This window comes from Brachyhypopomus gauderio, unplaced genomic scaffold, assembly GCF_052324685.1.
Source record: "Brachyhypopomus gauderio isolate BG-103 unplaced genomic scaffold, BGAUD_0.2 sc189, whole genome shotgun sequence".
Lineage (NCBI taxonomy): Eukaryota > Metazoa > Chordata > Actinopteri > Gymnotiformes > Hypopomidae > Brachyhypopomus > Brachyhypopomus gauderio.
In genome coordinates, this window is record NW_027507010.1 from 218,406 (window position 1) to 245,361 (window position 26,956).

At 43.5% G+C, this 26,956-nt stretch overlaps 5 protein-coding genes and 1 long non-coding RNA gene across 7 annotated transcripts; 5 read left to right on the forward strand and 1 right to left on the reverse strand.

Annotated features, from left to right (window-relative positions):
• On the reverse strand, positions 1 to 2,631 carry LOC143502077 (uncharacterized). Its single transcript, XR_013127082.1, has 3 exons — positions 2,372 to 2,631; positions 302 to 388; positions 1 to 218 (listed from the first exon to the last, which is right to left on the reverse strand). It is a non-coding gene; the product is annotated as an uncharacterized LOC143502077 (long non-coding RNA).
• A 275-nt stretch (positions 2,632 to 2,906) lies between these two features.
• On the forward strand, positions 2,907 to 8,775 carry LOC143502070 (ubiquitin carboxyl-terminal hydrolase 42-like). Its single transcript, XM_076995255.1, has 9 exons — positions 2,907 to 3,112; positions 5,119 to 5,160; positions 5,284 to 5,493; positions 6,268 to 6,378; positions 6,483 to 6,582; positions 7,502 to 7,569; positions 7,747 to 7,817; positions 8,163 to 8,245; positions 8,646 to 8,775. Exons 1-9 carry the CDS (start codon positions 3,031 to 3,033, stop codon positions 8,758 to 8,760), a joined length of 882 nt encoding a protein of 293 aa, XP_076851370.1. The 5' UTR covers positions 2,907 to 3,030; the 3' UTR covers positions 8,761 to 8,775.
• A 120-nt stretch (positions 8,776 to 8,895) lies between these two features.
• LOC143502093 (uncharacterized) lies at positions 8,896 to 10,695 on the forward strand. Its single transcript, XM_076995277.1, has 5 exons — positions 8,896 to 8,997; positions 9,088 to 9,188; positions 9,323 to 9,398; positions 9,566 to 10,311; positions 10,470 to 10,695. The coding sequence occupies exons 1-5, from the start codon at positions 8,896 to 8,898 to the stop codon at positions 10,693 to 10,695; spliced, it is 1,251 nt and encodes a 416-aa protein (XP_076851392.1).
• LOC143502073 (uncharacterized) lies at positions 10,449 to 16,835 on the forward strand. Of its 2 annotated transcripts, none has more exons than XM_076995258.1 (2): positions 10,449 to 11,203; positions 16,725 to 16,835. In XM_076995258.1, the coding sequence occupies exons 1-2, from the start codon at positions 10,751 to 10,753 to the stop codon at positions 16,749 to 16,751; spliced, it is 480 nt and encodes a 159-aa protein (XP_076851373.1). In that variant the 5' UTR covers positions 10,449 to 10,750; the 3' UTR covers positions 16,752 to 16,835. The 2 variants fall into 2 exon arrangements, with proteins under 2 accessions (XP_076851373.1, XP_076851374.1); XM_076995259.1 differs by lacking the exon at positions 16,725 to 16,835 and adding an exon at positions 11,447 to 11,566.
• Positions 12,651 to 14,450, forward strand: LOC143502084 (uncharacterized). The gene is made up of 3 exons (XM_076995268.1): positions 12,651 to 12,752; positions 13,321 to 14,066; positions 14,225 to 14,450. Exons 1-3 carry the CDS (start codon positions 12,651 to 12,653, stop codon positions 14,448 to 14,450), a joined length of 1,074 nt encoding a protein of 357 aa, XP_076851383.1.
• Positions 16,746 to 18,276, forward strand: LOC143502071 (uncharacterized). The gene is made up of 4 exons (XM_076995256.1): positions 16,746 to 16,864; positions 17,032 to 17,529; positions 17,869 to 17,951; positions 18,063 to 18,276. The coding sequence occupies exons 1-4, from the start codon at positions 16,856 to 16,858 to the stop codon at positions 18,205 to 18,207; spliced, it is 735 nt and encodes a 244-aa protein (XP_076851371.1). The 5' UTR covers positions 16,746 to 16,855; the 3' UTR covers positions 18,208 to 18,276.
• The last annotated feature ends 8,680 nt before the right edge of the window (positions 18,277 to 26,956 follow it).

A 26,956-nucleotide genomic window follows, 5' to 3' on the forward strand; every position in this document is an offset into this window, starting at 1 on the left:
TATCATGGTCAGGACAATCTTCTATTTGCACTGTGGCTGTCTCAGGTGAATCATGGACAATTGCTCTGCTGAGTCCAGGCAGCCGAGGCCCCCCATGTAAGAATGTCCCAGCATCCGTCCAGCTACTAGAAACATGTCACCCTCAATGAGGAACTGGGATGATGAAGGGACCAGATGATCAGGTTCACCTTCAAATAGGCATGTCCTTTCGGTATTTCCTGTAATTGAAAGATGGACACAAATGTCAACATTTCTAATTCCAAGAAAAAGTAATAAACATATGTAACAATGATCATCATACCTAGATTAATACTGAAGCCAGCTTTAAGCCTTTGAATAATTGCTGAAAAGAAGTATCTTGTCACTCCTTCACCAACAGCAACATCTCCTAATATGGTAAACACAATTTAAAAGATAAAAACACAGAAATTAACAAGTTGTGTAAATGAATTAACAATTAACAAGTTGAAGGTGGTGTGCTGGACTTAGTCCTCCAATATCAGAAACTGAATTAGGGTCATTCTATTATCATCCACAATAAAGATCTTGGCTCAAATTCTTGGGGTTAAAATTATTAATACTACAGACTATATTTTTGCTGTATTGACTAGACATTTCCTACTGTTCTTTCATACAAAAAGCTTTACAATGCTTTACAATTTTTGACTTGAAAAGGTACAGAAACGTCTAGCCCAACACCTGCAGCCTAAATCTTGCAAGCTAGACATGATTTTGAAGATTCAATTGATAAATAACTGAGCATGGTACTTCTTAGATCAGATCAATGAACTAACTATGGGCTAGTTATTTAGGTGGTGATGAAAAAATTACTGATATGAATATTTACTGATAATGGCTATACTTGCTGCAAATGAACCAGAAGTTATTTCTGTATAACTGTTGAAACATGATCAGGAAGGTGCACTGAAAGCACTTTAAGGAAGGTAAATATGTTTTCTCTACAGAGTTCAGATTCAGTTGAGCATTATTTAGTCTAGATGCCAATAATAAGTGAAACAGAAATAACTGTCTATGGTTGGTATCCCATTCAAGAAGAAATCTGTTAAACAGCAATTTCAGACCACTTTTTCGTGGTCTCGCTGGACTCGCACTTAAAATGAATGAATTAGTGGCTAATTTTATGTGATTTACGTAATTTCGAACATATCAAATCTTGTTGAACATGTTCGTGTTTGTTCTGTTATATACCGTTCAGTAGATCAAAAGTTCTGGAGTTTTGAAGATTAAGGTGATTTGTAAGCGCTAAATAAAGTAACTTCCTGTTCGAAGGCAGAATTAATTCATGGTTAGGAAGATTTTATAAACTCTTAACTGCTACCATGTGAAATTTCATAACCATCCGAGAACCGGCAATGAGTGAATTTGTTCAGTACAAAAACGCGCATCCTGCAGGTCGAGTACATGTAGCTTAGACGCTCCACAGAAAGGATAACCAGTAATTCCTCCCTTAATCTTTGACCTTGACATTTGACCTGTATTGATCAAAGTAATGTTGATGTGGTTCCATATCCTGTAGGCCAATTGTATTTTATTCCTTCCTTGAAAATTTCATTTCATTATCTTCATTATTTCCATTATTCACAAATTTGACCACAACATATTATTTGTATTGTAGCACATAGTACAAAATATTTAGCTCACTACATTAAAATATATAAGAGACCTGACATTATCTTGACTAGGGCCAGCTGCACTTCCTGACTGCGAGGTCAACAAGGACAACAGGTTCCTTGTGGACCTGATAACATTTGCATTTCCCTACAAGCACAAAGAAAACACAACTAATATTTGTACCCTTTCTTGCATCCTACGCATTCCCGCCATGCTGCCAATCGTGGAAAGAAAATAAAGGGTTTAACAAGAATGAATAAACATGTATAAAATGGCGGCATGAACAACTTCTGAAACACTCTGCTATGCCTTTGTTTTTTATATGCATTTAAAACATTAACTGCCAATAGCAAACCATTTACTACGATACTTTTGAACGGTCCAAACGCGAAGTTTAAACGTATTGCCCGTTTTACAGCCTGTAGCTAGTTCTGATAACTAGAACCAGCAAGACCCTGATTGTTTTATGCCCTAAAATTAACTATTTTCTATCCTACAACCATTCTGACAAATGAATGTTACTACGTCAGGGAAACACATACTTAAACGATAATGTTAATCAGTACACTTCAAACTCTTTATATGAGAGCAGCTCATACCAACCAAAGCTCTTAGTTAACCTCTACTAACAAGCTAGCTAACTAGCTAAAGTTCCCCCGCGTTATAACGCAACCACCGTTACGTAACGCAACACATCAAACTTGCCGCGTTGAATCTGAATAACTTTGGATGCACTTACCTCGTTGTGCTCCATTAGTTGTCTCCGCCACAAACGCGACTGATCTTCACCCACAGACGCGACCGAGAGTGAGGCACCGCTGTGATTGGTTTAATGCGTTGGATTGCTCTAAGGTTTACTTTTCCTGAGAAGCCCGGATGTTTCATCGCGGGTCTGAATCTGTATTTCTGAGTTTTGAATCATAGCGATTTGAATTTAAGGATCTAATTTTTTTTCATGTGAAAAATGCAAGTTGTAATATTGAAATTTATTTTTTTCCAACAGCAAATTTCACCATCTCGCAAGTTCAAAACATAAAAAAGCATTGTTAAAATTCAAATGTATGAATTACGCCATTAAATATTTCAAGTGTATTAAATGTAATGTAAATATAATACAAATATACAAAATTCAGATTCAAATATTTATGCTCCATATTTTTAGCTCCATATTCATCAGGTTATTGTAGCAGCCTGGCTGATTTGGTGTTTTGGTTAAAACATTTGGAAGTCGTGACATCGCGCGTGCTAAGCCACTTAGAATGTTTGGTTTTGAATGTTTGATTGGGAAGGTGGAATGTTTGGATTTCAGTTTCGATGCTGAAAAGCTCAAAACCGGTCGTATGAGATTTTGCTCTGCGATTTACAATCTAATGCGATTTTCTAATCTTCACTTTGAGAATGAGTTTTTACCCTCTGATAACTGACCTGCCTGGGCAGGAACAGAACCACGTCATGGACACGCCAGATTTTACCACTCATGGTGAGAAAAAAATGTTCATATACTGTACATAACTTTATACTCAGGGTTGCCAACTCTCACGCATTGAGCGTGAGACACACACATTTGACCGTCTTCACACGCTCTCACGCCACACTTGCGATATCTCACGGCGAAAAAAAAAATCCGGTTTATTTATCTCTGATCTACATCTATGATTCAATTAGTTACTAGTTCGCTCTGGCGCCAACCACCGGCGATCGATATAATACTTAATTTGTGTCCATTTTATCGATAGATCGCGATATAACACTTAATTTGTGTCCATTTTATGTTCACCCCCCGTCGACAACTTACGTTCGCCACCAATTTACACTCGCCACCTCCTCCAGGTTCAAATCTCACTCCAAGCGATCTTCAAAAGTTGGCAACCCTGTATACTTCTATATAAGACAGTACATTTAGTCAACATTGCTTATGAGTATTGATTTCCATAGGCTTATTTATATTAAAAATGTAATATACACATGTATGTAGTTTTCTAAGGTTTAGAAAAATAACCTATATATATATATATATATATATATATATGTATTCTACTGGTGACTTTCAAGCTCTTTATTTCATGTGTACAGGACATTTTGATTATTATAATTAATGGAGCATGGGTTATTTCTTTGACTCAGCACAATTTTCATAAATCCCACCATGTTAACATTCTCCATGTTGCCATGGAAAATGCAAATACAAATAAACATTTTTAAAAAGAAACGGGTTTCATGACATGACATCACAAATTCTTATGCATTCTCCCCACATTCTAATGACATCACATGGCACCATAGCCCTTCTTATAATCACTTGTTCATAATCACTTACAATAAGAATAAAGGAATATAAGAGGAATAAACTTCTTGAAGTCATGAGATCTGCACAGATTATAGTCACTTTCAGAAACAGAAAAAATGTGCTCCCATGCCTTACAGATTTATTCAGCTGTTTTAGCTCTCAAGTGAAAAGCACAGCTATTCTGTAGCTTTGATTTGATGCACTTTATATCTTTTATGTCAAACGTTTTATTTAAATGTCTACATTTAATTTAAAATTTAATAATGTGTTTTCCTCTATAAATTTATTTCTAACATTTCATTATTGAATTTTTGTTCTATTTAAATCAATTGTATTTAATTATTTGTGATAGCTTTTATCTCTATTTTTTTTCTTATAGACCTGATGATCTTATAGACTCATGCTTCCTCTGTGCCCTGGGTTGGTGTTTTGCATTTAAAACAGGGTTGCCAAATGACACACGCATTTGACCGTCTTCACTCGCTCTCACGCCACACTTCCGATTTCTCACGCAGTGGGTGGGTGGGGGGGTTGCGAACGTAAGTTGTCACCGGCCGGGGTGTAAAATGGACACAAATTAAGTATTATATCGCGATCGATCGCCAGTGGTTGGCACCAGAGCGAACTAGTAACTCATTGAATCATAGATGTGAATCAGAGGTAAATAAACTAGATTTTTTTTCCGGCTTGAGAAATCGTATGTGTGGCGTGAGAGCGTGTGAAGACGGTCTAATGCGTGTGTCTCACGCTCAATGCGTGAGAGTTGGCAACCCTGTGTATCTGCATGCACGGACGTAATTTGGGGGGGGAGGGGGGGTCATGTCACCCCCACTTTTTCAAAAGCCAGTTTTGGACCCCCCCAGTTTTTACGGTTAAAACCAAATATTTAAATACCCCCCCCACTTTTTATTACAAAATTACGTCCATGTCTGCATGTACCTGTAACTAATTTCTCAACAGTGAACTGTACCAAAAAATGGTTGGAGTATCCAATTTGAGGGCATTTTACTGTTTGATTTTGAGTAACAAAACAGGTTATCGTACAAGCTTGAGGCAGTAGACCTCAAGTAATAGTTGTAACAATGTGACCCCCCCCCCCCAGCCAGCATGTATGTTCTGTTTGTGTCATTCTGAGCAATTACCACAGGTGAGTTCTTGAAAAGTGCATCTAACTTCAACGATCTGATTCTATCTGGCAGGAATGAATAGTGACCATGGAGAAGATAAGCCCAAGGAGACTGGTGAGTACTTTACCGTTTACTCCATGTTCCAGGGATGCACCGGTTCTGTGTCCTGCAAGCATTTCTGAAGCAACCGTGTTGCTGTACGAAAGCCGTAACGAATGCCTCTGTTTGTCCATGTAGTGGTGCTTGCCAGTGGCGATGGCATCCCTCTACCCCAGATGGTCCTGTTCCCAGCAGAACACCTCTGTTTAAATTGGAACCAGGTCCATCGTATTGGAGCAGGTCTACAGAACCTGGGCAACACGTGTTTTTTAAACTCTGCCCTTCAGTGTCTCTCCTACACTGCTCCTCTCGCCAACTACATGCTGTCCAGAGAGCATTCCACAACATGTGAGTCACTCCCCATCCTTCTCCTCCTGCCACACATCTTGGTTCTAAAGTATTTAACATATCCAACGTAGCCTGTTTTAGTTCTTGCATCATTATGTAATCAGCCTTATATGAGCTGACTGCAAGTTGAACAAGAGTAAATTGTCTAACATTTCTAATATCACAAGAGAGGAGCAGAAATTAAGCTTGGTTGTCTAGACCAATGTTGGGTAAAGAATGGAGTGTCCACTGGTATGAGACGATATTTAGGGCTGTTCAATAAAAGGTGTTAACAGAGGTGTCAGCAGGCCTCTGTTTTGCATGAACCAGCAGGTGTCTTTGTTGGGAGCAGAGTGTGCTTCTTCCCATTGGCTGCAACAGTTCATTCAGTATCTCGATCATCTCAGGATGATCTACACACAGTCCTTAATTTCACAATGTGTTCAGAGTTTCTATGTAATGCTGTAAGACAAAACGCAGATCTGATGAACATTTGCTATGATGTTTTGGGTTTATTGTATGTTTTCCCATCTGTTGAATGAAGTCTTTATCAACCAAGGGGTGCAGTTGTCCTTTGTACAAACTATTTAACATTATTGTGAGTTTGTCAATGTTATTTGCTTCCGTAAAGGTTTTCTAATTGATATACATAGAAAACATTTGGTTGGAAACATGGCTGTGTTAATTACCTGCTTATTAACTGCTTATTAACTTTCAAGATTATCTACTGGTATTTAGTGATACCATCTGTATATTTATTATGCCTTAATTCTGAGTCCTCTTTTTCCCCCGAAGGTCATGAACCTGGATTTTGCATGATGTGCATCATGGAGAATCACATCACCCAGGTGTTTGCCAATTCAGGAAAAGTCATTAAACCCATCAGTGTGCTGAATGAACTAAAATGTGAGTATGCAAATGGTGATGGACAAAAGCAACATCATATTCCTTTGAGCACCGTTAAATATGAACATTTCTAATTGTGGTCCATCTCCTTTTCTTTTTCAAAGGTATTGCAAGTCATTTCTGTTTTGGGAGTCAAGAAGACGCTCATGAGTTCTTGCGGTACACAGTGGACACTATGCAAGAGTCCTGCCTGTTTTGGAGCATGTATGTTTACTTGGACCACACCCTATATTATTGCTCAAGTTGCTAAATTATTGAAATTTTAGCATTCATCTATTTCTTAGCATGTTTGTTGGATATCTGTGGGTCGCAGAATTGTTACTTGACTCTTCTTGCAGACAGATATTTAAAAATGTCACTTCTAGCAGGTGCAGCTGTGGCTGTTAGTCAGGTGTATTATTATTATTATTATTATTATTATTATTATTATTATTAATATTATTTGGAGAGTAAATACGTGGATCCAAGGGTCCTTTTTTGGCGTTTTTTGTGCTTTCTATTTCACTGACTGAAAAAAGAGCGGAGACTGGTGCTTGATACCGGTGTGAAGAAAATTGCTGATGTATCCACCAGTTATTAAGATTGTCCTGTATCTAAATGAGGCCAGGTTGGTCTAAGAAAATAGAAGTAGTTCTGCATTTGTGCAGAAACTGCACAGGCATACAGGGTGGTTTACTCTCACCCCTCTCTTCCATACCACAGTCGACAGCTTGTTTATGTGTGGCTAACACGTTAGTCCACCAGCGCTCTGTATGTGGGCTGTGCGCTCTCTCCCAAGTTGCTTTGATGCGGTGCCAGCTGCTGCTTCTCAACATCTCTCCACTACTGGCCAGCCAGCAGCCTACATTCAGAACGAAGCGTTTGACTTTACCAGTTACGTGTGGAGATGAATCCATCAGGGAATCGCTGCGTCGTTCTAGTTTCTGGCAATTTTCACGTCAGACCTCATTTCTGTTCTGCTTTGTGCTTTTAGAAAGCGTTATTCAGAAAGGCGTTTAGATACACTTAAAGGTTGTACTCTTACAATTGCATGTTTGTTTATATTCTCTTTTTAATTTCTTGTTTTAGTTTCTATCTGAATAAATTACATTTTCTGCCTTGTCTGATGTTTTTATTTAATCAGACTGGACAGGGAAACACAGGCAACCACTCTGATCCATCAGATATTTGGAGGTTACCTGAGGTCAAGATGTGAGTTTGTCAGTCATACTTCATTTCAATTTGTGAACATCAAATGGTAAAATGGTATTTACTGTAAAATGTTACTATAAATTATTTATTTCATAAGTGTTCAATGTGTATGACTGGCAATGCTATTTGAGATGTTTTTGATCAGTTAAATTGATTATATTCTTTCTGATTTCACAGTGGAGTGTTTGAACTGCAATGGAGTATCTGATACGTTTGATCAGTATTTGGACATTGCACTGGACATTGAGGTAGCCATCAGTCACTCTGTTGTATCTTTTATAAAGATGTCCATAGAAATGATCTGGGCTTTGAAATTGATTCTATCAGTTTGTTAAAGTGTGTGCGTGCATGTGTACATGTGTGAGGTGGACATTTGTTTAGATTATTAATTAGGTCTGCTAATCATGGCATGTCTGGCTTACAATTTAGTCTTGTATGAGAGTTGCTGTCTTAGTGAATTAATGATTACTCAGTGAATTGATAATTGCTTGTCCCAAACTGGTGTCTGAGATGTAAAGCATCATGGGATCAGTTTGACAAGATTTTCTTTAGCCCTGTGTCTGTGCCTAAGCGTGTTTACATGTGTTTTGTAGACTGCTCCAACCATCACCAAAGCTCTTGAGCAGTTTGTTAAGCCTGAGCAGCTTGATGGAGACAATGCCTACAAGTGCACCAAGTAAGTGTCCCAGCTCAGATCTGCTCCACCATGCTGTCCAACAGGGTAACCATGTGTTTTTTCCAAAAGTAGCATGACCAGTAACTTTAGACTCAGGAAGGCGGATACAAACTGCCAGCCTCATTTTCAAAATATTTTCACATAAAACTCAAAAAGCCGTCTTCGGCCACGTACTACAGAGGGCTTTGAAACCAATGGATAAGAGGGATAAAGGTGCTCTTTACTTCTGTCCCTTAACACACGGCAAGTCTATTTTGGATAAGTCTGAGGCACACCGGTTTATCTCTGGAGATAAACCAAGCTCTATTTGTTGTCATGGGACCACTAGTGGTGAATTTACTGTGGTCTGTGTTGCCTATTATCTTTTCTGTCCTCATTGTGAATTTGGTTGTGTTTGTAGATGTAAGAAAATGGTTCATGCCTCAAAAAGATTTACAGTCCACCGTAGCTCGAATGTGCTCACCATTGCTTTAAAGCGCTTCGACTTCAACGGAAGCAAAATTGCAAAGGTTTGACCACCGTACTTAATTCTGCCGCACTGTTGTACACTTTCCTTAGTCGTTTCACGTGATCTATGCCGTTGCACAACTGTTCTCTGTCCCCCTGTGCAGGACGTGAGGTATCCAGAGTATCTGGACATGCGTCCGTTCATGTCGCAGTCCCACGGAGAGCCACAGCTCTACGGCCTGTACGCTGTGCTGGTCCACTCCGGGATTAGCTGCCACGCCGGACACTACTACTGCTATGTGAAGGTTTGATGTGCTGCGCGGTTTCAGCATTCTCTGCGTTTTTGCACTGAGTTTCTGCTCTAGCTAATGGATGGAATAATGTTTTTATTTCAGTCTGGTAATGAGCAGTGGTATAAGATGAACGACGCATCAGTAACTGTAAGCGACATACAATCAGTGCTGAATAAACAAGCATATTTACTGTTCTACATCCGGTAAGTTCAACTTAATGTTTAAACCAACTCCAGATTTTTGAATAGTGGAATATTTAGAAAGGCATTTTATACACTTTTATTGACTGTAACTCTGTGACCCGTGGTCCCGGTCATTGCTCCCCTCGCCCGGTCAGCACGGCCAAGGTGAACGGGCCTCAGTTCACCTCCACCTCCGTCATCAGTCCACAGCTTTCTCCTCACATGGCAAAGGTATCACCGCACCACTGCACCATGCCAGGAAATCTGACTGGGAACTGGTTGTTATTGTTCACTAGTATAATTGAGAGGGCTGTGTTTTGTTTGTTTACACTGTTAAACTCTTACTTTCTGTTCCTGATATTCAGATTTCCCATAACTGACCGCTGTTCACTTTGCAGAATAACTCTCCCATGAAGGAGGACCAAGGTGGCTCAAAGCCTGGCGGGAGCAACAGCAGCAGCGTCCCGAAGAGCCAGCCCAGCCCCTGCAGTTCTTCGGCTGCCGCATCCCCGACCTCAGACCTCAGACGGCCTGTGCAGGTGAACGGTGGCACCACCGCTCACAATAGAGCAGCATCTCTGTCTGGTGCGCCAGGCTCTAGTGAAGGCAGACGAGCGCGTGAGGAGCGGAAGTGTGATAAAGATTCTGAGCAGCCACACCTTTCCTCCACACTGAAGGAGCGAGGCAGATCCAGGCAGGGACATTATCGCGAGCGGGAAAACCGGAGTCGGGAGCGCTACGGGCACCGCCATCGCCATCGCCATCGTCCCAACAGAGACCACCATACTGATAAGGATCGCTCGGCCAGTCGAGAGAGGATCCCTGGAGAGCGAGAGGGAGATCGCCACCGGGACGGGCACACCCACCACCGCCGAGACCACTACCACCACCGGCGCCATCACAGCAGCAAGGACGAACGAGACCGGGATGTGGAGAATGGTCAAGGTGACTTCCCTCGCTCATTTGAGTACTATGTTGGGAAGAAAGACTCGGGACACAAGCGGGCTAAAGCACCACGCACCGCCAGCCCTGCCCCGCGGCCCCAGGCACAAAAGCGTAGCCTGTCGGACAGGGAGGATCCATGTGAAGAGCGGCCTGTCAAAAAACATAAGAAATCCAAGAAGAAGAACAAGGACAAGCGGAGGTAAGGAGCTATTTATGTTGCATGAGAACGGCCATTGCTATACTGTGTGTGACCAGGAGGGGTCAGCAAACAGAACTGTTACTGTTGTAGAAAATCTAGCAACCATAAGCCAGAAAGTGTACTACAGTTTCCTTAAGCAAATCATTTTCAATCTGCAGGAGTTCTGAGAGGGACCCATCAGACAGGAATGGGGACAGCAGCTCCTTCCGACACAAAAAGATGAAAAAGAAGAGGAGGAGGCACAACTTGGAGGAGGAGCCTCGTATGGAGTGTCGCTCTGGCCACAGCTTAGACAAACGTAAGCGCCGCCTCAGCTCCGACCCAGACGAGTCTTCACCCAGCGCCAAGCGACCTACTACTGAGGACTATTACCAGACTCAGTAGATCGTGCTCTGATGCCACGCTCCCTCCTTCGCCTTCCTCTGGACAGACAAAAGCGATGTCTGACCCTCTCACTCAGGATGTCGCTCCCCCGCTGTCCCCGCCTCCTCACAGGCCCCATTCAGCCCCCGAGACGCCAGCTAAGCCAACCGACACCACGCCTCGCACCCAGATGGCCTCGGCTGAGGAGCCCATCTACTGCCACGACACCCATGTGACGAAAGGCACCACGGCGCCCCCAGAGGCCAACCACGACCTCTGCTCACAGGGGGGCGACGGGCACGTGGCTTTAGAGAGGCCCGTGGCAACCGCGGACGCCTTTGTGCCCAACGAGGATGACTGCAGGGAAGATGCGGTGGCGTCTCTGTCTGGTGCGCCAGGCTCTAGAGAAGGCAGACGAGCGCGTGAGGAGCGGAAGTGTGTGCGCCGCCTCAGCTGCGACCCAGACGGGTCTTCACCCAGCGCCAAGCGACCTACTACTGAGGACTATTACCAACTTAACGTCACTCAGGTGCATAAGGGTCAACTTTCTTTCCAAGTTTCAATTATCCATTACAAACTAGTAATGAGCAGTGGTATGAGATGAACGATGCATCAGTATCTCTAAGTGACATACGATCAGTGCTGAACCAACAGGCGTACTTACTGTTCTACATCCAGTCATTTCAATCTAATGTTTAAACCATTATATTTAGAATATTTAGAAAGGCATTTTATACACTTTTATTCCCCCCCCCCAATCCATCATTTTTAGGTCAACAGATCTTAAACTGAGACTGTAACTCTGTGACCCGTGGTCCCGGTCATTGCTCCCCTCGCCCGGTCAGCACGGCCAAGGTGAACGGGCCTCAGTTCACCTCCACCTCCTTCATCGGTCCACAGCTTCCTCCTCACATGGCAAAGGTATCACCGCACCACTGCACCATGCCAGGAAATCTGACTGGGAACTGGTTGTTATTGTTCACTAGTATAATTGAGAGGGCTGTGTTTTGTTAGTTTACACTGTTAAACTCTTACTTTCTGTTCCTTATATTCAGATTTCCCATAACTGACCGCTGTTCACTTTGCAGAATAACTCTCCCATGAAGGAGGACCATGGTGGCTCAAAGCCTGGCGGCAGCAACAGCAGCAGCGTCCCGAAGAGCCGGCCCAGCCCCTGCAGTTCTTCGGCTGCCGCATCCCACCTGCGCCCGCTGCCCTCGTCCTCTTCCTCCAGCGCACCACAGTCTACCTCAGACCTCAGTTGGCCTGTGCAGGTGAACGGTGGCGCCACCGCTCACAATAGAGCAGCTTTCCTGGTTCCGTATGGCCAAGAGTCATCCGACGAGTCCGACCAGGAAGGCGGAGCCTTGGATAATGGCACAGGGAAGTCTTACCCTGGTGCCAAGGCATCCGACGGGAAAGGTGGGATGGATGGTCCCCTCTTCCACAGCTCAAGCTCCCTCACGCCCAAGACCAACGGAGAGAGGCCCGTGGCAACCGCAGACGCCTTTGTGCCCAACGATGATGACTGGGATAAAGGTGCCCTTTACTTCTGTCCCTTAACACACGGCAAGTCTATCTTGGATAAGTCTGAGGCACACCAGTTTATCTCTGGAGATAAACCAAGCTCTATTTGTTGTCATGGGACCACTAGTGGTGAATTTACTGTGGTCTGTGTTGCCTATTATCTTTTCTGTCCTCATTGTGAATTTGGTTGTGTTTGTAGATGTAAGAAAATGGTTCATGCCTGAAAAAGATTTACCGTCCACCGTAGCTCGAATGTGCTCACCATTGTTTTAAAGCGCTTCGACTTCAACGGAAGCAAAATTGCAAAGGTTTGACCACCGTACTTAATTCTGCCGCACTGTTGTACACTTTCCTTAGTCGTTGCACGTGATCTATGCCGTTGCACAACTGTTCTCTGTCCCCCTGTGCAGGACGTGAGGTATCCAGAGTATCTGGACATGCGTCCGTTCATGTCGCAGTCCCACGGAGAGCCACAGCTCTACGGCCTGTACGCTGTGCTGGTCCACTCCGGGATTAGCTGCCACGCCGGACACTACTACTGCTATGTGAAGGTTTGATGTGCTGCGCGGTTTCAGCATTCTCTGCGTTTTTGCACTGAGTTTCTGCTCTAGCTAATGGATGGAATAATGTTTTTATTTCAGTCTGGTAATGGGCAGTGGTATAAGATGAACGACGCATCAGTAACTGTAAGCGACATACAATCAGTGCTGAACCAACAAGCGTATTTACTGTTCTACATCCGGTAAGTTCAACCTAATGTTTAAACCAGCTCCAGATTTTTGAATAGTGGAATATTTAGAAAGGTATTTTATACACTTTTATTGACTGTAACTCTGTGACCCGTGGTCCCGGTCATTGCTCCCCTCGCCCGGTCAGCACGGCCAAGGTGAACGGGCCTCAGTTCACCTCCACCTCCTTCATCGGTCCACAGCTTCCTCCTCACATGGCAAAGGTATCACCGCACCACTGCACCATGCCAGGAAATCTGACTGGGAACTGGTTGTTATTGTTCACTAGTATAATTGAGAGGGCTGTGTTTTGTTTGTTTACACTGTTAAACTCTTACTTTCTGTTCCTGATATTCAGATTTCCCATAACTGACCGCTGTTCACTTTGCAGAATAACTCTCCCGTGAAGGAGGACCAAGGTGGCTCAAAGCCTGGCGGCAGCAACAGCGGCAGCGTCCCGAAGAGCCAGCCCAGCCCCTGCAGTTCTTCGGCTGCCGCATCCCCGACCTCTGACCTCAGACGGCCTGTGCAGGTGAACGGTGGCGCCGCCGCTCACAATAGAGCAGCATCTCTGTCTGGTGCGCCAGGCTCTAGTGAAGGCAGACGAGCGCGTGAGGAGCGGAAGTGTGATAAAGACTCTGGGCAGCCACACCTTTCCTCCACCCTGAAGGAGCGAGGCAGATCCAGGCAGGGACATTATCGCGAGCGGGAAAACCGGAGTCGGGAGCGCTACGGGCACCGCCATCGCCATCGCCATCGTCCCAACAGAGACCACCATACTGATAAGGATCGCTCGGCCAGTCGAGAGAGGATCCCTGGAGAGCGAGAGGGAGATCGCCACCGGGACGGGCACACCCACCACCGCCGAGACCACTACCACCACCGGCGCCATCACAGCAGCAAGGACGAACGAGACCGGGATGTGGAGAATGGTCAAGGTGACTTCCCTCGCTCATTTGAGTACTATGTTGGGAAGAAAGACTCGGGACACAAGCGGGCTAAAGCACCACGCCCCGCCAGCCCTGCCCCGCGGCCCCAGGCACAAAAGCGTAGCCTGTCGGACAGGGAGGATCCATGTGAAGAGCGGCCTGTCAAAAAACATAAGAAATCCAAGAAGAAGAAGAAGGACAAGCGGAGGTAAGGAGCTATTTATGTTGCATGAGAACGGCCATTGCTATACTGTGTGTGACCAGGAGGGGTCAGCAAACAGAACTGTTACTGTTGTAGAAAATCTAGCAACCATAAGCCAGAAAGTGTACTACAGTTTCCTTAAGCAAATCATTTTCAATCTGCAGGAGTTCTGAGAGGGACCCATCAGACAGGAATGGGGACAGCAGCTCCTTCCGACACAAAAAGATGAAAAAGAAGAGGAGGAGGCACAACTTGGAGGAGGAGCCTCGAATGGAGTGTCGCTCTGGCCACAGCTTAGACAAACGTAAGCGCTGCCTCAGCTCCGACCCAGACGAGTCTTCACCCAGCGCCAAGCGACCTACTACTGAGGACTATTACCAGACTCAGTAGATCGTGCTCTGATGCCACGCTCCCTCCTTCGCCTTCCTCTGGACAGACAAAAGCGATGTCCGAGCCTCTTACTCAGGATATCGCTCCCCTGCTGTCCCCGCCTCCGCACAGGCCCCATTCAGCCCCCGAGACGCCAGCTAAGCCAACCGACACCACGCCTCGCACCCAGACGGCCTCGGCTGAGGAGCCCATCTACTGCCACGACACCCATGTGACGAAAGGCACCACGGCGCCCCCAGAGGCCAACCACGACCTCTGCTCACAGGGGGGCGACGGGCACGTGGCTTTAGAGAGGCCCGTGGCAACCGCGGACGCCTTTGTGCCCAACGGCGATGACTGCAGGGAAGATGCGGTGGCGTCTCTGTCTGGTGCGCCAGGCTCTAGAGAAGGCAGACGAGCGTGTGAGGAGCGGAAGTGTGTGCGCCGCCTCAGCTGCGACCCAGACGGGTCTTCACCCAGCGCCAAGCCACCTACAGTTGTGGTCAAAAGTTTACATACACTTGTAAAAAACATAATGTTATGGCTGTCTTGAGTTTTCAATAAGTTCTACAACTCTTATTTTTCTGTGATAGAGTGATCGGAACACATACATGTTTGTCACAAAAAACAGTCATAAAATTTGGTTCTTTCATAAATTTATTATGGGTCTGCTGAAAATGTCACCAAATCTGCTGGGTCAAAAATATACATACAGCAACATTAGTATTTGGTTACATGTCCCTTGGCCATTTTCACGGCAACTAGGCGCTTTTGGTAGCCATCCACAAGCTCCTGGCAAGCTTCAGGTCGAATGTTTGACCACTCTTCTTGACAGAATTGGTGCAGTTCAGCTAAATGTGATGGTTTTCTTGCATGAACCTGTTTCTTTAGCACTGTCCACATGTTCTCAATGGGGTTTAAGTCAGGACTTTGGGAAGGCCATTCTAAAACCTTAATTCTAGCCTGGTTTAGCCATTCCTTTACCACTTTTGATGTGTGTTTTGGGTCATTGTCTTGTTGGAACACCCAACTGCGCCCAAGACCCAACCTTCGGGCTGATGGTTTTAAGTTTTCCTGCAGAATTTGGAGGTAATCCTCCTTCTTCATTATCCCATTTACTTTCTGCAAAGAACCAGTTCCACTGGCAGCAAAACATCCCCAGAGCATAATACTACCACCACCATGCTTGACAGTAGGCATGGTGTTCCTGGGATTAAAGGCCTCACCTTTTCTCCTCCAAACATATTGCTGGGTGTTGTGGCCAAACAGCTCAATTTTTGTTTCGTCTGACCAGAGAACTTTCCTCCAGAAGGTTTTATCTTTGTCCATGTGATCAGCAGCAAACTTCAGCCGAGTCTTAAGGTGCCTTTTCTGGAGCAAGGGCTTCTTTCTTGCACGGCAGCCTCTCAGTCCATGGCGATGTAAAACACGCTTGACTGTGGAGACTGACACCTGTGTTCCATCAGCTTCCAAATCCTTGCAGACCTGCTTCTTGGTGATTCTTGGTTGACTCTTGACCATCCTGACCAATCTCCTCTCGGCAGCATGTGATAGCTTGCGTTTTCTTCCTGATCGTGGCAGTGACACAACTGTTCCATGCACTTTGTACTTGCGTATAATTGTCTGCACAGTTGCTCTTGGGACCTGTAGCTGCTTTGAAATGGCTCCAAGTGACTTCCCTGACTTGTTCAAGTCAATAATTCGCTTTTTCAGATCCACACTGAGTTCCTTTGACTTTCCCATTGTAGCTTTTGTAGCTGAGTCTAATCACTGGGTCAAATGAGCCCTATTTAAATGGGCTCATGAGAAGTCAACAGCTGTAGTCAATCAGAATCACTTACAAGAAGTGAAGAGGCCATGACATGAAGCTAATTTGATTGACACAACTCGCTACATCACCAAAATTGACAAATTTTGTTGCTGTATGTATATTTTTGACCCAGCAGATTTGGTGACATTTTCAGCAGACCCATAATAAATTTATGAAAGAACCAAATTTTATGACTGTTTTTTGTGACAAACATGTATGTGTTCCGATCACTCTATCACAGAAAAATAAGAGTTGTAGAACTTATTGAAAACTCAAGACAGCCATAACATTATGTTTTTTACAAGTGTATGTAAACTTTTGACCACAACTGTACTACTGAGGACTAATACCAACTTAACGTCACTCAGGTGCATAAGGGTCAACTTTCTTTCCAAGTTTCAATTATCCATTACAAACTAGTAATGAGCAGTGGTATGAAAGGCATTTTATACACTTTTATCCCCCCCCCAATGCATCATTTTTAGGTCAACAGATCTTATGTAACTCTGTGACCCGTGGTCCCGGTCATTGCTCCCCTCGCCCGGTCAGCACGGCCAAGGTGAACGGGCCTCAGTTCACCTCCACCTCCGTCATCGGTCCACAGCTTCCTCCTCACATGGCAAAGGTATCACCACACCACTGCACCATGCCAGGAAATCTGACTGGGAACTGGTTGTTATTGTTCACTAGTATAATTGAGAGGGCTGTGTTTTGTTTGTTTACACTGTTAAACTCTTACTTTCTGTTCCTTATATTCAGATTTCCCATAACTGACCGCTGTTCACTTTGCAGAATAACTCTCCCATGAAGGAGGACCAAGGTGGCTCAAAGCCTGGCGGCAGCAACAGCAGCAGCGTCCCGAAGAGCCGGCCCAGCCCCTGCAGTTCTTCGGCTGCCGCATCCCACCTGCGCCCGCTGCCCTCGTCCTCTTCCTCCAGCGCACCACAGTCTACCTCAGACCTCAGTTGGCCTGTGCAGGTGAACGGTGGCGCCGCCGCTCACAATAGAGCAGCTTTCCTGGTTCCGTATGGCCAAGAGTCATCCGACGAGTCCGACCAGGAAGGCGGAGCCTTGGATAATGGCACAGGGAAGTCTTACCCTGGTGCCAAGGCATCCGACGGGAAAGGTGGGATGGATGGTCCCCTCTTCCACAGCTCAAGCTCCCTCACGCCCAAGACCAACGGTTCCAGTTGCTTCCCCGGAATTCTCCCACGAGAAAACGGATCGGGACTTGTTCACAGTGCCCAAAATGGCCACCATAAAGTCAATGGCTTCAAACCATGTGATAAGGTATAAATTGATCAGTCAAAGCTGATTAAGCGATGGTGTTTTCGGTGGGGTACCTTTTTTATCACAGTATTTTTTAAATTCTGCATATGTATGTTTTATATTACTTTAACATTTAAAGACCAAAAATGCTTTCATTTGAATATTTGCAAACAGCACATGGTTTCCTGGTTCTACTCCTGAAATGCTATAGCTGTGTAGTTCCATCAGCTTCAGTATTCAGATAATACTATTAGACAAGAGGAATTAGACAGAGGAATTGTGAACCCATTAAGTAATATAATCGGTAAACTGAAGCCATCAAATGGCCGTTAACAGCTTTTTGTTGCTTGCGTTGTTCAGGCTACAGAAATTGGAGCATCTTTATCTTCCCTGGTGAGCCCCACCAGCGGGTTGGACTCCCAGCTCAGAAAGAACGCATACAGGTACACAAGCCGCTCTGGTCATCTTTCAGATTCACTCATTCAGCGAATAGAAAGGAAACACTGCAGGTAGATGAAGTGAGTAACACTGCTGCCTTTTTCTTCTCTGTTCAGCTCCAAGCCATCGTGCTCTGATGCCACGCTCCCTCCTTCGCCTTCCTCTGGACGGACAAAAGCGATGTCCGAGCCTCTCACTCAACATGTCCCCGCTGTCCCCGCCTCCGCACAGGCCCCATTCAGCCCCCGAGACGCCAGCTAAGCCAACCGACACCACGCCTCGCACCCAGACGGCCTCGGCTGAGGAGCCCATCTACTGCTACGACACCCATGTGACAAAAGGCACCACGGCGCCCCCAGAGGCCAACCACGACCTCTGCTCACAGGGGGGCGACGGGCACGTGGCTTTAGAGAGGCCCGTGGCAACTGCGGACGCCTTTGAGCCCAACGGCGATGACTGCAGGGAAGATGCGGCAGCGTCTCTGTCTGGTGCGCCAGGCTCTAGAGAAGGCAGACGAGCGCGTGAGGAGCGGAAGTGTTAAAGACAAGACAAAAGAAATGCTTCCATATGCTCATATAACAAATAAAGTATAATAGCATGTTACCTAAGCAATAACTTGGTTTCTCAGTGCACACAAAATGTAAAGGAACACTGAAATTCAACCTGACCATTAAAAACTGTAAATGAGATTTTCTTGATAATTTACTAGATTCTATACCTTTACATGTCCATGATCTTTACACAACCAGTCCTGCTGATTTAAATGACACAATAAAGTTATGAACAAAATAATTTGTAATGGATAATTCTAGAATGGAAAACAGAAGTATGGGGTTAATGTGGGATGTGCTTAGGAGAAAACTCATCTTAAATATTAGCAGTTTCCAGTTCTAGGGATTTTGGCCGCTTGAAAAAACCAAATGGGCCCCGGTCGTTTGGGGACTGTGTCAGTCATAACTGCACTCCCTCACCTAGCATCTCTGCTTAAATGCTTGTTTAATTCTGAGACTGTGGTTTCCTATTTGTCTGAATTTTCCCATAATGCCAAAAAAATTCTACTACCACCCAAGAATTGGTAGCCTTTGTTTATCCCCCAGGGCAAATGTAGACAGATTCTGCTGTACCATTTTTCAAAAATCCACACTGAAGTCTTAATTTTGTTAGGGCTTGGAGATACATTTCTCAGAAATTGGTTATCAGTTTCTCAGAAGTCTCCCATAATGCCAAAAGAATTCCACTGCTGCATGAGAGTATGAACCCTTAACTATCATAACAGTAAGTTTTTGCATATTTCACTGTACCATTTCCTCATAAATCCATTTTAGGTTCATACTGCATTTAGGTGAATTAAAGCACTCATATCAAATAGGCTGAATCTGTGTAAATATCCTTTTGATCCTGACCAGAGTGAGCTTGTTCACTTTCACTGAAACCGTCATCAAGAACATCATCCTGTTCTTCATCCATGTTGTCAGATTTCTTCTGACAAGTGTCATGACAAACTTCTATCAGGGGACTGATACAGTTAGGTTTTTGCATCTGAGATGCAGAATCCCTCCATCACCTTATTGTGTACTGTAAGGAACCATGTAAAGCATTAAATGGGCCTGAGGCCTCAGCATCAACCCACAGTCTTTGAGAGGTCATAGGTCATAGTTGGGTCAAAGCCTGCTTCAACTGCTTCCTACTAGCATCATACTTGGGTCAAAGCTGATGAATGAAGGACAATTACATCATGACAGTTCAGCTACCAGGTGTAAGAGAGGGAGGAGCTTGAAGGTAAGAGAAAGGGACACGAATGGAGGATTCACATCCAACACTCCAAAATTAAGGTTTTATGTTGTTCTCAACGACTTTGTTATTGCATACCCTGTTGGTGTAAAAAAATAAACTGTTTTTTTCCCATCACCTGACTCCCTGTCCACTGTGTAATTTGGTTTTGTGCATGACACCTAGCTTTAAATTATCAGTCAAGCAACCAATGAGTATATTGAAGATGAGTTGTGAGTGGTGTCATATCATACATGTATTCTCTGAAAGAAGGGATTTGAGTGCCATCCTGCAACTTCTTTCCACCAACAACCCCCTTAAAAGCCAAAATAAACACATCCATTGACATGGTAAATGCCAACAGTAAAATTGTACAACCTGCCATTATGCCCATTTAGACAGCCAAGATATGGTATTTTCACCTGTTTTAAAACAAAATGGGATATCTTCAAAATGGGCTCTCATCCACCTAGTGTCTGGTACCTGAAAGAGGTCATATGCCTTCCACAAAAATTGATTAGTGCTGTGGTACATCCTGAGAAGCCAGAAATGTGCTGATCAACTTCACACAACTATAGCTGCTGGGAATCAGTGCCGGAGTGGCTAATCGGGAGATTCGGGAGGATTCCCGATGGGCCGGCTCATGTCAATCTCTAGTTTGGGCCGATTAGGAGGGAAAAATAATTTTGGGCCGGATTTGGGCATGAAACTCCCGGGCTGAAAAAGTGGCCCACTCCGGCCCTGCTGGGAATTGTGGTTGGAAACAAGGAGAGTAAAAAGGTTTTGATATTAGCAAAAAGCTTGTGATGTTTGGTTATAATTTGAAAGAACAAAATCATCTAAACAGATTTGTAAGGTGTGGTGATTACTCCCGTAAGCATACCTTTAGCTGAAATGGGAGTTCAACTGATTACATGTAATTTTTATTTTCACCACTGGGTGCAACTGACAGCAAGGAATTAGCCACAGATAAAACAAGATAACCACATTCAGTACATTAGTATATTAGCACATTAGTACACTAAAACCAGGGCTTAATTTGAGCCGGATCCTGCCGGAACAGGATCCGGGAACTCTTTCATTTTGAAGGGTGCGTTCCGGGAACTGTCTGCCTCGATCCGGTAACTTTCAAGCCTACTAATTATAAGTTATGAAGAAATCTGTCTGTGTTAAACCAATTAATTGAACAAATAATTCTATAAAATACATTTTTTAAACACAAGAGCCACATTCAGGCTTCCTAAATCACATAAGAGCCCTCCTTTTTAGCGATGCCTTTAGGCGTCTCCCCTATAAAGCTAGTTATACTTTAGCGAGTGACCGTAGCGCGCGACTCCGCACACATCGCGCGAACCTCCGGAGGAGGAGGAGGCGTTTATACTTGCCGCGTCACATTATTTAGTGTGCTAGTTAGTAGTATAAAGAAACACCCCTCAAAAACAGGGGAAGGAATATTTACCTGACAAATTTTAATGTTGCTTTGTGTTTCAGATTTGTAAATTGCTGGAATTTAGGCTAAAGTACTTGAAAATGCACTTAAATGCACTTCTGCACTTAAAACACTTATAAAACACACGTAAATCATTTAAAAGTCATTTATATATACGAATTGGCTTGCTATTTTGACATTTGTGTGCCTAAGCGTTGTGTTTTGTGTGCGTGCCGGTGACATTGTTGGCATCAGTGACCCCTTGTCTCATGCCGCTGTTTGCGTTCTGGCATCGTTTGATTTACAAATTAAGCACTGACTTAACGTTTTAAACGTTTTATCACGACAAGAGCTACGCGATACTGCTCTAAAACACAGTGCTCTGATAAAGAAGATAAATGGAATGTATGGAAGCCCATTTCCGCCACGTAAAATAAAAAAAAAATTGCTATCTCATTATTTTGAGATTCTAAGTCATTATATACTATAGTATCTCAAAATAATGACTTAGTATCTCGAAATAATGAGATAGCAATTTACTTAATAATGAGAAAAAAAAATATGTGCTGTTTTTTTTTTTTTTTTACTTTAGGTGGTGGGAATGGGCTTCCATATAAATGTCTGTATTGTAAAGACGACATTTTACCCTGATGCTTTTGTCGGCATTTTTCAGGTGCCCTGGATGCTGCTGCTGAAAAAATCAGAGAATTGGAGGTCAAGGTCAGAGAATTAGAATCTCAGCTCAGGGGCCTGCAAATCAACAGATTTTGTGCAACTGATGAGAAGTTCAGATTCTACACCCGTTTTCCATCAGAGAAGGTATTTTTGATCTTTTGGGAGTCGGTTGCTCCCTCAGCATCCAGGTTGGTGTACTGGAGTAAAGCACAGAGGAACGAGGGTGTGATGGAAATTGAGAAACCAAGTCCAAGTCAAAGACTGGCACAACAAGACTGGAAATAACAAGACAGTCTGGAATTCTCAGCCTACTGGAACCAGGAGATGCATGCATGGCAGACAAGGGCTTTGTCATTGACCAGATGCTGTCTGATGTTGGTGCAACACTCATCATCCCCCCCTTCAAGAAATCCACCTGCTTCAGCAAGGAGGACACGGAGAAAACACAAGCCATAGCTCGTCTCTGAATCCTGGTGGAGAGAGCTATCAGAAGAGTCAAAGAATACCACATCTGGCACACAACCATTCCTCTTACCCTTTCAGGCTCAGTGAATCTGCTGTGGACTACCGGTTGTTGTAATGACCAACTACCAAGGTCCCTTAGATTTAAACAGTGATGTACCTGTCTAAATTATTCTTGTAACACTGGAAGAAACAAAGATACAAAATTATTTATAGTTCTATTCATGTTTAATGATGGAATGAAGGTTTTTTGTTTATATTATGTTTTTTTTTTGTTACAGACCTGTAACAACTTCTTTAAGAGGCTTCTCTGTCCTCCACTCATTACCTGTATTAATGGCACCAGGATGATGTTTCCTCTTGTGAGTCTTGGTTCCTCCCAAGGTTTCTTCCTATAGTTTTTGAAGGAGATTTTCCTTGACCACTGTTGCCTTTGGCTTGCTCACCAGGGTTTTTTTTTTTGTTGTTGATGATTCTGGACTTCTATAAGGGTGCTTTGTGTAAAAACCACTATATAAATACATTTCATTTGATGATTAATGTTTATTAAATGTTCCTTTTCTACACAATGTTTGCATATTTCATTAATTAAGGTAACAGGCTGGTAATATAAATACAGATTTAATACATCAGGGTATATACAGAGATTCTTAAGTTGAATTTAATACCTTTTTAATACCTACAAAATATTTTTTAATACCAGCATGACTTAAAGCGGCGACTGAAGTGGCCTCTCGGTTGTTGCTAACCACTGGCCTAAACCAGTCTTTAAACAGGCATGAAAATGGGTCAGTGTCAGTCCTGCCTCCCTCCTGTCGGTCATGTCTTCTGTTTGTCTTTTATTTTGAAATTTCTTAGTTGTGTCTGTCTTCACTCCCCTGCCCCCTCGTTATTGCTTTCTGCTGTGTCTTGTTGAGTCCCTTGGTCGGTTAGTGTATTTAAGTCTTGTGTTTAATCTCTTGTTTGTATGCGATTTGGTATCTTGGTCTTTTGTGTCTGTAATACTAGTCTGTATGTACTCCTTGTATTTTGTGTGACTTTGGTTTCTCTAGGGGTATTGCTTGTTGATGTCTTTGCTTTTATTTAGCCTTGTCCACCCAGCTATTCCTGTTAGTGTTGTTTGGTTCATAAGTTAGGTGTTTGATTATTCTTGGGGTATGTTTTGTGTGCTTTGTGTATATGTATCAGTTTTGTCATTAAATTCATTGTTCAGTCCGCACTTGCGTTCAGCCCTCTCTCCTAGTTGTTACCGAATAACCGACCTACAATGAACGCAGCGGACAGTGGAGTGAGGCATGTTGCTTGCTTGCCTCCTCCCAAAGATGATGAGGACTTTCAGGTACAGCTGGACTATTTGCAGTCATGTTTCATTTTGGACACTGCAGGTAAACCTGTTGCAATGCCCTCTTTAACTGACTCCCCAGACATGTACGATGGAGAGGAGCGTAATGCTGATGCCTTTGTTCTACAATGTAGCCTGTATTTTCAGTTCCTGACATGCCCTATGCCACCGGAAAAGGCTCTGGTGCTCTTTATGAGGGCAAGACTACAGGGAAAGGCGCTTCAGTGGGCAAACCTCATCCTTGCGCACCGGACGGAGGAAGCCTGGACTGTGGAGGGGTTTTTCAAACTCTTACAGGCTAGGTTCTCCGGTGTTGCCCCCCAGCCCTACAGCATGTCTGAGACTGTAGGTGCTACTACACCTCTTCCTGGAGTGGTCTTCTCCACCAGTATGGTGGATTTTCCTAAGACTTTTTTTGGGGGGGTGCTATGAGCCTATGCGTCGGGCCCTCATGTCTCATCAGACCGACCCCATTGGCAATGTGGGGAGGAAGAGGGGACTGAGGGGCGGCGCAAGGGCATGTCCATGTTCCTCCCCAGATGCTCCAGCGGCCTCGGCGCCTCCTAACCCGCAGACAGACATACATTTGCTATCAAATCAAAGCCCATCCTATCCTCTAAAATATTAATATAAACTGATTCCACTGTAGGCAAGGTAGTTAATCACTGTATGTATAGTGACATAGAACATTTGTGGAATTACGGTAAATTGCAAATAAACAAAATACAACATGACTGTTGTCCACAAACTTTAAATAAATTATGCATGCAATGTATGGATTATATTCAGATATAACCAAAAAACTTCTCTCTGCCTCAGAGGATGAAACATGGACTACTAAAAGCAACCAGAGCTTCCACTTGCCCAAATAATCCATGTACCTCTGAAGGCAAAGCATGAATGATCTCTGCAGCTTCTGCACTGTTACTGTATCTTTGTACCAGTACTCTCCTAATAAGGTGATACATAATATTTAAAATAATATAACAGGTTTGATTATTATTATTTACTTAAACTATTTCCGCTCTTTAAAAAAAAAACTCAGGAGTGTTGTGTCCTGTGGTTTTATTTGTTTCTTTGGTGGCATGCTGAAATGAAATGACAAAAAATGTATGTTAAGGTTTCCTGACTAGACAAGACTAACGTTAATGTTGGACAGTCCGTGTCCCAAACAGCACACTCTGGAACATTACATACTGCACTACTGAAAACACTTCAAACCATGGTGTCCTTTTATTTATTCGTTTATTTGTTTTATTCATTATATTTTATTTTTTACACATTCAGTGTAGTAGCAGTTTTGGACGTGGCCAGAGAGTAATGTAACTTTATGTTTCAGAGAGCTTTCTGACAAGTTTTAATATAAACGTTAGCTAACCCAAACCCTCCTAGTCTGGTACCATAACAGCACATTACAATAAAGCTATTTTATGGTCATATGGTTGGCTATTCATTGCTCTTATCACTGACCTCGCATTTAACTGTGCGTTCACACCGAAAGCGATAAAATCGCTCTCCGTCGCCGAGTCGCCAGCATCGCATCGCGTGGGGGCGTGTCCAACAAACATCACGCCGGCATGCAGCACGTGACAGATATGCAAATCACATTTTTAAAGCAGGACGCAGTATTTATGTTAATCTATTGATTACAGGACACACGATTATAAAGGAGTGCGTGTATAAAACATAGTGTGTGTATAAAATACATATAGTATATAAACCTAAAATGTTTATGTATTTTTTTTTTACTTTTTACCCCAGACCCAAAAATCAAACAGGAATTTAAAAAATCATAACCAATAATCGGGTATACGCTAATGTATTGCAGATGTTTTTTAACAAATGAACAGTATTGAACGAGGGTGTGATGGAAATTGAGAAACCAAGTCCAAACCAAAGACTGGCACTTGTGGATGAATTGTTCATGTACTGCTGCTGTGTTGCAGTTGGCCTGAAAGAGAAGGTTCTTGCAGACATCTTTGGGGTCAGCACAACAACTGTAAGCAGAGTTCTCATCACATGGGCCAACTATTTATACCTGGTCTTGGGGTCAGTGCCAACCTGGATGTAAAGGGAACAGGTCCAAGCAACCATGCCAGAGAAGTTTAAACAGTACTGTTCAAACGTTAAGAGTGATCCTGGACTGTACAGAAATCAGATGCAAAACTCCATCATCGCTTACACTCCAGTCTGAAACATTTTCAGTGTACAAGAATCACACAACTTTTAGAGCACTGATAGGTGTTGCCCTATGTGGTGTAATCACCTTTGTTTCAAAGCTCTTCACAGGGGCAGTGTCTGACAAAGAAATAACAAGACAGTCTGGAATTCTCAGCCTACTGGAACCAGGAGACAAGGGCAGACAAGGGCTTTATCATTGACCAGATGCTGTCTGATGTTGGTGCAACACTCATCATCCCCCCCTTCAAGAAATCCACCTGCTTCAGCAAGGAGGACACGGAGAAAACACAAGCCATAGCTCGTCTCTGAATCCTGGTGGAGAGAGCTATCAGAAGAGTCAAAGAATACCACATCTGGGACACAACCATTCCTCTTACCCTTTCAGGCTCAGTGAATCTGCTGTGGACTACCGGTTGTTGTAATGACCAACTACCAAGGTCCCTTAGATTTAAACAGTGATGTACCTGTCTAAATTATTCTTCTAACACTGGAAGAAACAAAGATACAAAATTATTTATAGTTCTATTCATGTTTAATGATGGAATGAAGGTTTTTTGTTTATATTATGTTTTTTTTTTTTTTTGTTACAGACCTGTAACAACTTCTTTAAGAGGCTTCTCTGTCCTCCACTCATTACCTGTATTAAGGGCACCAGGATGATGTTTCCTCTTGTGAGTCTTGGTTCCTCCCAAGGTTTCTTCCTATAGTTTTTGAAGGAGATTTTCCTTGACCACTGTTGCCTTTGGCTTGCTCACCAGGGTTTTTTTTTTTGTTGTTGATGATTCTGGACTTCTATAAGGGTGCTTTGTGTAAAAACCACTATATAAATACATTTCATTTGATGATTAATGTTTATTAAATGTTCCTTTTCTACACAATGTTTGCATATTTCATTAATTAAGGTAACAGGCTGGTAATATAAATACAGATTTAATACATCAGGGTATATACAAAGATTCTTAAGTTGAATTTAATACCTTTTTAATACCTACAAAATATTTTTTAATACCAGCATGACTTAAAGCGGCGACTGAAGTGGCCTCTCGGTTGTTACTAACCACTGGCCTAAACCAGTCTTTAAACAGGCATGAAAATGGGTCAGTGTCAGTCCTGCCTCCCTCCTGTCGGTCATGTCTTCTGTTTGTCTTTTA

Excerpts from the sequence above, each read along its gene's own strand:
- LOC143502071 (XM_076995256.1), top strand. Across the intron at positions 17,530-17,868 it reads GCTTCAAACCATGTGATAAG|GCTACAGAAATTGGAGCATC; the intron begins GTATAAATTGAT and ends TGCGTTGTTCAG. Across the intron at positions 17,952-18,062 it reads CTCAGAAAGAACGCATACAG|CTCCAAGCCATCGTGCTCTG; the intron begins GTACACAAGCCG and ends TTCTCTGTTCAG.
- LOC143502093 (XM_076995277.1), top strand. The coding sequence starts at position 8,896 with ATGTCGCAGTCCCACGGAGAGCCACAGCTCTACGGCCTGTACGCTGTG. Across the intron at positions 8,998-9,087 it reads ACTACTACTGCTATGTGAAG|TCTGGTAATGAGCAGTGGTA; the intron begins GTTTGATGTGCT and ends TTTTTATTTCAG. Across the intron at positions 10,312-10,469 it reads AAGAACAAGGACAAGCGGAG|GAGTTCTGAGAGGGACCCAT; the intron begins GTAAGGAGCTAT and ends TTCAATCTGCAG.
- LOC143502070 (XM_076995255.1), top strand. The coding sequence starts at position 3,031 with ATGAGTTTTTACCCTCTGATAACTGACCTGCCTGGGCAGGAACAGAAC. Across the intron at positions 6,379-6,482 it reads TGTGCTGAATGAACTAAAAT|GTATTGCAAGTCATTTCTGT; the intron begins GTGAGTATGCAA and ends TCTTTTTCAAAG. Across the intron at positions 7,570-7,746 it reads AGGTTACCTGAGGTCAAGAT|TGGAGTGTTTGAACTGCAAT; the intron begins GTGAGTTTGTCA and ends CTGATTTCACAG.
- LOC143502073 (XM_076995258.1), top strand. The coding sequence starts at position 10,751 with ATGTCTGACCCTCTCACTCAGGATGTCGCTCCCCCGCTGTCCCCGCCT. Across the intron at positions 11,204-16,724 it reads ACCAACTTAACGTCACTCAG|GTCAACAGATCTTATGTAAC; the intron begins GTGCATAAGGGT and ends CATCATTTTTAG.
- LOC143502084 (XM_076995268.1), top strand. The coding sequence starts at position 12,651 with ATGTCGCAGTCCCACGGAGAGCCACAGCTCTACGGCCTGTACGCTGTG. Across the intron at positions 12,753-13,320 it reads ACTACTACTGCTATGTGAAG|AATAACTCTCCCGTGAAGGA; the intron begins GTTTGATGTGCT and ends TTCACTTTGCAG. Across the intron at positions 14,067-14,224 it reads AAGAAGAAGGACAAGCGGAG|GAGTTCTGAGAGGGACCCAT; the intron begins GTAAGGAGCTAT and ends TTCAATCTGCAG.